The sequence below is a fragment of the Empidonax traillii genome, unplaced genomic scaffold (genome assembly GCF_003031625.1).
Source record: "Empidonax traillii isolate 1590-97213 ecotype Southwest subspecies unplaced genomic scaffold, ASM303162v1 scaffold12:size2584012, whole genome shotgun sequence".
Taxonomy (NCBI): Eukaryota; Metazoa; Chordata; class Aves; order Passeriformes; family Tyrannidae; genus Empidonax; species Empidonax traillii.
The window spans coordinates 1,285,373-1,294,581 of record NW_020955205.1 but is presented as its reverse complement, the minus strand read 5'-3'; the positions used below and the strand labels follow the sequence as shown (position 1 = coordinate 1,294,581).

The 9,209-nt window shown below is 49.1% G+C and overlaps 1 protein-coding gene across 1 annotated transcript in view; it reads left to right on the top strand.

Annotated features, from left to right (window-relative positions):
* NEO1 (neogenin 1) overlaps positions 1-8,949 on the top strand; it is a 170,002-nt gene extending 161,053 nt beyond the window's left edge. Inside the window, exons 24-29 of the mRNA XM_027888907.1 lie at positions 76-314; positions 807-899; positions 3,710-3,868; positions 5,355-5,609; positions 6,132-6,268; positions 8,170-8,949. Of these exons, the coding sequence (XP_027744708.1) occupies positions 76-314; positions 807-899; positions 3,710-3,868; positions 5,355-5,609; positions 6,132-6,268; positions 8,170-8,253 (967 nt within the window). The 3' untranslated portion in view covers positions 8,254-8,949. The remainder of the gene's footprint in view (positions 1-75; positions 315-806; positions 900-3,709; positions 3,869-5,354; positions 5,610-6,131; positions 6,269-8,169) is intronic.
* The last annotated feature ends 260 nt before the right edge of the window (positions 8,950-9,209 follow it).

The following is a 9,209-nucleotide window of genomic DNA, read 5'->3' as shown; positions in this document are numbered from 1 at the left end:
TGAGGGAAATCCTTTTCCACAGGTGAGGTGACACCTAAGAATATCTAAGAACATCTCCTTTGTTTCCCCTCCCAGGAAACGAGCTGCCTGCAAATCAGTGAACGGCTCCCACAAGTACAAAGGGAACTCCAAAGATGTCAAGCCTCCTGACCTTTGGATCCATCATGAGAGACTGGAGCTCAAACCCATCGATAAGTCTCCAGATCCCAATCCCATCATGACAGACACCCCAATCCCTCGCAACTCCCAAGACATCACCCCAGTTGACAATTCCATGGACAGCAATATCCATCAGAGGCGGAATTCCTACAGAGGTGAGAGATCAACAAGTGCTTTGGCCATGAGGTGTTAGACCTTTGAGTGGTGAAATCACTTACTGAGATATTACTTAGTTACTATCTTTTGTTCTCATTTTTCAAGTAGTGAATTGGGTTTGTTCCTAGTTTCTAAGACTCCCTGGAAAGGAGGGATCACGTGTTGTAGTGAGGAAATTGAGTCAAATAGTTACTTTCTCCTGTTAAATACTGATTAGCAATTGGAAGATCATCCAACAAGTGCTTCAAAATAAACTGAGAGTTGTGTGTGACATCCTTTCAGCACACAGCTGCACTGCTGGAAGGTCAGGTTTATTATTGGGGTTTTTCCAGTACCAAATAATTGTCCTCTTCTCACCTTCCAGCGGAGGATGAAAGAGCTGTTTTTATCAGCTGTGACTCAGAGCTGCAGACGGGACCAGAGAGAGGGGGGTTGAAGTGCTGGGGTGCCACGGGAGCTGCAGGTCAATAACCCTGGTGTTCCTCCCTCAGGACACGAGTCCGAGGACAGCATGTCCACGCTGGCAGGAAGGAGGGGGATGAGGCCCAAGATGATGATGCCTTTTGATTCTCAACCACCTCAGCGTAAGTCACCAGGCCCCCATTCCCGGCTCCTGGAGTGGGGAACCCCCAGGCCAGCCACACTGACGGCACAAACAGGGACACCCACACCTGCCTTCCTGCTCGCTGCTCCTGCCTCTCTGCAGGGGGAGCAGCTCAGAGGAGACCCCAGAGCCCATTGTGGGAAAGGCAGAGTTAGACCAAGGGAAAGGGGGAAAAGGAGCAGCTGCATTGGAGTGAGGAGTGGGGGAGAGTCAGGAATGTGTCCAGTCTTATCTGTCCCACTCTGGTGCCTCCCAGGGAGAGCCTGTGGGCCTGGCTGCTTTCGGTACTGTTCCCTTTGAACTCTGCCAGTGCCCAGCTGTCCCACAGGGACTGGAGAGAGCTGCTCCATCTCTGTCAGGTTCTCCACTGTTGGTTTTCTCCTCTCCAGCCCAAGCAGTCCCACGTTTTTAGCCTCCCCTCACGAGGCAGCTGCTCCATGCCCTGTGTCTCTTGAGTTGCCATTCTCAGAGCCTCCTCTTACTCTGAGCTCCTTGGAATCTTTGCCCTCTTGCTCAGCCCTTTGAGGCCCTTCTGGAGCTCCTGGCCACCAGAATGGCATTTGCCTACTCCAGACAGTTTTGTCCAAAATTATTGACAAAGGGGAAGATTTCTCTGATTGCCTCCATGTCTGGCTCACTGAGAAGGAGAACCGATTAAAGCCAGTGCCGGCACTGCTACCTGGGATCTGCTGCTCACTCTCCTCTGTTCTTGAAAATCCACCACCTTCCTTGGTTTTGTATCTGTAACCATCTTTCAGTCCATACAAGAGCCTTCCCTCAGCAGCAGCTCAGTGTATGACCTTTGGAGTGGAGCCTTCTTGAAAATTCAGCTGTATTAGCTGGTTCTCTTTATTGACATATTTACTGACTTGAAACTCTTGAGATCAGTGAGGTCCTTTTGCAGGAGTCGTGCTCACTGTTCTCTGAGTGCCTGTGTTTACCCCTGTCTGCAGGGATCCTCCTCTGGTACCAAAACTACTGCTATTATTGTGAGGAAATATTTTAAGAATTAAACAGCATACCTAGTTTTGAAATGATGCAAAGGGACTAGGCTGCACCTCTGAGCAGCCAGACTGAAACCCCGTGTGAGAACACAAGTAACAAGCACAGGAGTCAACGAGCATGGGCAGAACTGGGCAGTGAAATTACACTGAGCTCCCTGAGCTCTGTGTTCATGTTCCACCTGTAGCCAGGTAACTGCTGCCACAGCCCCTTGTGTTTTTAAGGAATGATTCCAGATTTGTCCCTTCTGTTCCCACTTTATGACTTTTTGCTTTAATTACCTGAAGTGAGCACTTGGTTTTCTTCCTCTCCACCTGCTTTCTCAAGTGTCCTGGTGACCTGATAAGCCCAGTTTGTGAATTTTCAGCTGTTTCCTTGTTCTACAACCTTTTTACAAGAGTAGCATCTTTTTTTCTTGGTTTTGCAATAAGCAGTCTGATGTTCCTTGTTGTCTCCCAGTTTTCCATGTACAAGGAGAGAGCAGAGGATGCAGTTTGACACTAATAATCCTTATTCTGCTGAGTTCCTGTCCCATGCCAGGCACTAGGACACGATGGAGGCAGACCTGGGTGACCCCATGACAGATTGAAGCAGCAGTAAATGTTACCTTGCACTCTCCTAAGTGGTTTTCTGTAAATAGGATGCAGCACTGGATGCACCCAGGATAAGATAAACTCATACAGGGTCACAAGATGCTCCATAAAAACAGCGTAGCAAAGGAAAAACTCAGGGGAAAGACGTTCAACAAACCACATATCAGTCCCACACAGGATGAGAGGATCACAGAGGTGATACACACTTTAGGTAGGCAGTAATTCCAGTTGTACCTGCTGGTTGTGTTCAGGATGAGGTGATAATTGTGGCAGACACAGCCGTGGGTGTGATTTCCCTGCAGCAGCAGCCCCAGCTCTGACAGCCCTGCTGTGTTCCCTGGAAAAGCCTGGCTGATTCCCTCTCTTCCTTAGCCATTGCCTTGCCCAGGGAGATCAAAACCAGATCCAGGCCCAGCTGGTTGGGGTGGGTGGGATGAGGAAGGAGGTGCAAGGTCTGCTGGTGCCTCAGGGCTTGAGGTCATTTCAGTGACTTTGACTTTTTATCCTGTTTTCAAGAGCTCTGAGGGCCTCCAGAAGCAGGTTTGTGATTTATAGCAGCTGCAAACATTAATATCATGCCATTTAGACTTTGCAGAAGCTCCACAGGAAGCTCACAGTGGTGTGTGAGGCCCTTTCTCAGGAAGCACCACCAGGACCATTCCGTGTGTTTAACTCTGAGCTCACAGACACCTTCCCATGGCTCCCCCCGCCACTGGAGCACTCATATCTAGTTATTTACCTCTTAGGGATTAATTTAGGATAATTCAGTCTCTTCCATTTTAGCATAATTTGCAGTGATGGTGTGTACCAAGTGAGCTCCTTCTTTCACTACTGAAATACAAAAATCCTGGAAGGATATAAGGAAGCAAAGGACTGTTTCATTTTTAACACACCACATTTTCTCAATACACTATATGTGGGTAGTAGATCTATATTGTTTCTGTTCTTCATCTGAAATCAAACAGTGCATCCTGATGTGAATTAAGTTGGTGGTGCTGCTTTTTGGCCTGTAATTGGGTGATGATTTTGTGCTGTACATGATTCAGTTCTGACAACCCAGGAGTTTAAGGTGAACCTGCTGAGGGTCTGGCTCCCCTGCCAAGTGGCTGTGTGGGGAAGGGAGGGACGTGGTGCCTTTCAGTCCACCAGCACTGTGTGTGTGTTAAGTGTTTCTCTGTCTTGTGTTCATCCACAGCTGTGATTAGTGCTCATCCCATCCATTCACTCGATAACCCCCACCACCATTTCCACTCCGGCAGCCTCGCCTCTCCAACCCGCAGCTACCTCCACCACCAGCCCAGCCCCTGGCCCCTGGGCACAGCCTTGTCCCACTCAGACAGGGCCAATTCCACAGGTGAGACACAACCCACCAGGGACGTGTTGCTTTAACGGAAGCAGGAGCGAAACGTGCGGAAAGCAAAGCCTGAAACTCGGTCAGGCCCCACTGTGCTGTTCCACGAGGGTTAAGGACATGGGTTCCGTGGGTTTAGGTGCAGACAAAGTCCTGGAGAGGTTGAGCTTTCTTGTGCAGATCCTTGAGATACGTGATGGTGGCCTTGGAAGAGGAGGCTCCGTGTTTTATACACAGCTACAAACAGGGAGATTCCTCGTGCCAAAGCCTTCAGCCCTGAAACTCCAGATTAAATCTGAGCTACTTAACGTGGTCACTTCTTCCCTGGTTAGTACCATTTGAAACCAAGAGAGGAGAAAAGGTCCAGACTTGGCTGACATTCCCTAACCTTCCTGAGTGACCCAGAAAATGGGGGTGATTTCCATGCAGCGTTTTCAGGCTTGAAGCACAATGAATTGCAGTAATTTCTGCAGTGTCTCCAGTGCTCTGAAGATTTCTGAATCCACACTTGCTACATTGCAGGTGGGTGAAGTGTTGAGTTGGAGGGAACTCTGAGCTTTTTAGCCTAAGGTCAGCGTTCTGAGGCGTCACAGCCAAAAGTGTTGTTTCCTTATGAGAACAATTCCTGAGGCTGCAAGGACACAGTGGGGCAATATGTGAGAGGCAGAGGTTTATACCAGGGAAGTGACAGCTCCCACAACCCAGATCCTTCCCTGCCGGTGCTCCAAGTAGGATCACGATGCCCTGAATGTAAGATACCATCTCATTGTTCTCTTGGGTCAGTGTGGAGCCTGCTGCAAACACAGCAAGCCAGGGATTTCATTTGAGCTTGAGCTTTCAGCAAGCAGGAAGAAATTCTTAGGAAGAAATTCTTCACCCTGTGAGGGTAGAAAGGCCCTGGCACAGGTTGCCCAGAGAAGCTGTGGCTGCCCCATCCCTGGAAGTGTCCAGGGCCAGGCCGGGCAGGGCTTGGAGCATCATGGGCTAGTGGAAGATGTCCTTGCCCATGGCAGGGGGTGGAATTAAATGATCTTTAGGATCCCTTCCAACCCAAACCATTCTGTGACTCCAAGTAAATGGATTTCAAGCCTGTCTCAGAAAAAACCCAGGCTCCTGTGTCTGCACTAGTGCTTGGTGTGAACCTTAAATTACAGATTTGGTTACTAATGCCAGGACTGTGCAATGCTCAGGGGCAGAAGGAGAAGGAAGGTTTGTGTTGTCTGCTGTTTATATGAAGATTTACTACGTGGAGCTGTTTCAGAGCAGAACTGCTGATTTGGCATTGCTGGAGATGGGGAGTCATTCAGTTCTCAGCTCATTTTATTACTAGACAGCCATTGTTCACCATAAAACAGGGCAGTCACACAGAACTGGGGTTATATCCGAATTCCCTTCGTAGCTTGTGACAGTGACCTCGGAAAAGGTGCTTCCCAGTATCCTGCTGTGTTCCCATGTGCCCATGGCAGTAACTGCAGTGTGTGTGTTGCAGAGTCCGTCCGGAACACGCCCAGCACGGACACGCTGCCGGCGCCCTCGGCCCCGCCCGGCACCGACCACCAGGACGCCGAGGGCTCCACGGGCTCCTACCTGGGCAGTGCCCAGGAGGAGGACCCTGCCCAGGGCCTGCCCACCGCCCACGTCCGCCCCTCGCACCCGCTCAAGAGCTTCGCGGTGCCCGCCGTGCCCCCAGCTGGGGCCTCCTACGACCCCGCCCTGCCCAGCACCCCCCTGCTGACCCAGCAAGGTGAGGGGGACTAAACAGGGGAACTTCAACAGGGAAGGGCCTTGAGGGGCAGGGGGTGGAGTTGGGCATCAAAGGAAGTGTGTCAGAGGCTGCAGTGAGTTTTGCAGTGTCACGTTCAAGGCCTTTTTCTGTACATAAATAAATTGGACAACTTACTGTCTCCAACAACACTGCAAAATTTAAGTGTTCATTTTCCTCTAATATAGCCTTTCTTAATTGTAAAATCATGATAGAATGGTTTGGGTTGGAAGAACCTTAAAACTCATCCAGTCCCACTCCTGCCAACCAACCCATCCAGCCTGGCCTGGGACACTTCCAGGGCTGGGGCAGCCTCAGCTTCTCTGGGTATCCTGTGCCAGGGCCTCCCCACCCTCAAGGGAGGGATTCCTTCCCAGTATCCCATCTAACCCTGCTCTCCTTCAGTTTAAAGCCTTTCTCCCCCATCCTTATTCTCCTCCTCTCTGGGGCTTTGTGATTAAGCCCAGTTCCCAGTTCCCTGACTCTCTGCCCGTTGGTTTGCAGCTCCCCCCCACCCCGTCCACGCGGTGAAGACTGCGTCCATCGGGACTTTGGGAAGGACTCGCCCTCCCATGCCCGTGGTCGTTCCCAGTGCCCCCGACGTGCAGGAGACCACCCGGATGCTGGAGGACTCGGAAAGCGTAGGTACTCCCACTGCCAGGCCTGGCCCTGCAGTGCTCACAGACGGGGGGGTCGCTTCTTACTCGTGTCACACTTGGAAACTTCAGGAATTCTGCACTGACACTCGAAGATAGAGGGTCACGAGGCTCCAGGCTTCCAACACCTCCATTGCCCGTGAATCCATATAAAAAATACAGGAGAACCACCTTCAGCACAGGGCAGGGTCCTGTTACAGCCCTGCTGCTGCAGAGCATTCCCAGTGTCACTGCACATGGAACATTTGGCACTAATGCCAATGTGTTGGAGCCATCATCCCAAATACGCTTGTAGATTCTCCTGTGAAAGTGTTCTGACTTTTGGGAAAGAGGCAACCACCTGTTGGGCTGCTTTTGGGAGCGGCTGTTAAGGATGTTGAGGATGTTTTGGGTGGGAGGCACTGGAAGAACTGTTTCCCTTTCAAACCGCAAGCCAAGAAGTTTTTCGAATAGCTGTTGGATCACTAGGATCATATATTGTCACACAGGTATTAGCTCTGATCACTGCTACAAGAAATGCTTAATTTGAATTTATTTTACTTTTTTTCCTCATTGTGCTTTCCATCTGTCACTTTTTTGTTGCCCTCTTGGTTTTATTTCTGCATGTGCTGGTCTAGAAACTTGATCTGGTGCCCTTTTGCCCTTCCGTCTAGATGTCACTCCTACTTTATTTTGTTTGGTCAGTACCAAACCCTTACTCATTAGTTTATCCATCAACAAATTGGTAATATTTAAGTAGAGCCATTAATAAATTTCTTCATTGATAAATTAGTACAAGGTGGATTCAGCACATGAAATACTAGTTAAATTAAATTTATAGTTCAAGTATGAGTTTTGAAAACTAAATGATGAGTTGAATTATGGGGTTTAGGGTTAAGCAGTGATTTGAATTAACTCTGGTTTTTTATGAGAGCCTGTAGGAATGAGTTTTCTTTTAGCTGCTGCTGTTTATCATTGTAAATAGTTGGCAGATAATGTGTTGGACCCACTTTTCTGATACAGTCCAGATGTTTGTTAAACTGGAAGTCCATTGCCATCTAAATTAGGAGAAGGTTTGTCTCTAGAAGGAAAGGAAGTGAGAGCAGGGACAGGGTTGAAAACTGCCCAGAACTGGGAAGGACTTGGTCAGAAGAGGCTTGGAGATGCCGTGGTTCGCGGTGTCTGTGTGCACGTGGGCAGTGAGCACAGTGGGGACGGCCCATCAGCACAGCTGGAACTGCACCTCTGAGCCTGAGCCTGTGTGATTTCAGAGAGGATCACGATTCTCAAAACACTTCTGCTGAAGTGATTCCTTCCACCTTTTTTCCAGCTAAGCTGGGAAAACTTTTCTAAACTGCCTGCTCTGGTTCAAAGGCAGCTGTTCCCTTCAGGGGTTGAGACAAGCAAACAGATCAGCTGATCATGGTTTAGTCAGCGGGACTCTGAATCACAACTGCCCAAAGAGCTGCACTCAAAATAGAATCAAAGAATAGAATATGCTGAGCTGGAAGGGACCCACAGGGATCATCAGTCCAGCTCCTGGCCCTGCACGGACACCCCAACAATCCCACCCTGTCCCTGAGAGTGCTGTCCAAGCATTCCCTGAGCTCTGTCAGCCTTGGGGCTGTTCCCACTGCCCTGGGGAGCCTGTTCAGTGCCAACCACCCTCTGGGGGAAGGACCTTTTCCTGAGATCCAGCCTAAACCTGCCCTGGCACAGCTCCAGCCAGACCTTAGAGTGTTGTTTCAAGTTATTAATTCCTGTAACTGTGGCTAAATCCACGTGTGGTTATTCCTGAGTCAGGGCCATATCCTACAGTAGTCCCTGACCATTCCTCTGTGTTTCCTGTCCTGTCCCTCCCTAAGGAGAGCCAAGGCCCCCTGCAGTAACCCTCTGCCTCTCCCCAGACCTACGAGCCGGATGAGCTGACCAAAGAGATGGCCCACCTGGAAGGACTGATGAAGGACCTCAATGCCATCACCACGGCGTGACCACCTCCCCGGGACATGACTCCAAACCGCTCCGCAAGTCGTGGGACTCAGCCTTGGAACACAAGGAATTGTACAGAGGGAAAAAAAAAAAAAAGAAAAAAAGGAAAAAAAAAAAAAGAGGAAAAAAACAAACAAACAACAAACCAGAAAGAGGGACAGCACGTGAGAGCAACGTGGGAAGGAGAGGAACCAACCAGAGGGGACCTGTGTGTCACCGTCCTGCAGCGAAGTCACGGCCCAGGGAATTCCTGGGGGCTGGGCAGGATGGGACACACCAGGCTGGACTCCAGACACAAGGAAAGCGAACGGACTCGCCGTTAGTTTTGTTCTGGTCAGGTTTTGTCTCAGTGGTGTGATTGCCCTGCCTTTTCAGTGTTGGACATTGGCATTTATGTACAATTTTATTTGTGTTTTTATTTTATCTTTTTTTATAAAAAGGAAAAAAATATTGTAATAAAAAAAAAAAGGGAGAAACTGTTGTTTTCCACAGCCTAGGCTGAGGTTTGACTGCTTGTTCTATTGTGTATGGAAATTCATTGCCAGTGTGGGTTGTTCTGTTTTGTTTTTTATTCTGCGTATAATTACGTCCCCTTCTGGCAGTTAATCCATGGCCTTTTGGGATGCTGCACTGCTCTTTGTAAGCTTTTTTTATTATTTTTATATTATAATTATTAAAAGCCTGACTTTCTCCTCTCATCACTGTGAGATTACCAGTCTGTTTGAATTGAAATGTAATTTGAAAGGCTTGTTTGTCGCTTTTTGTGCAGTTTCAATATTTTGAGTGGGGGGGAAAGTAGCTGGGGAAGGGGAGGGGGTCCAGGGGGAGGGGTCATTCATGTTGTTTTCCTGTTTTTCTCCAGTGACTGGAACGACTGAAGAACATGAAGCATCTTCTGTAATGTCCTTCCTTGTCCCTTCAGCATAACTGTGTCTCTGGTCACTGAACTGCAGTGAGA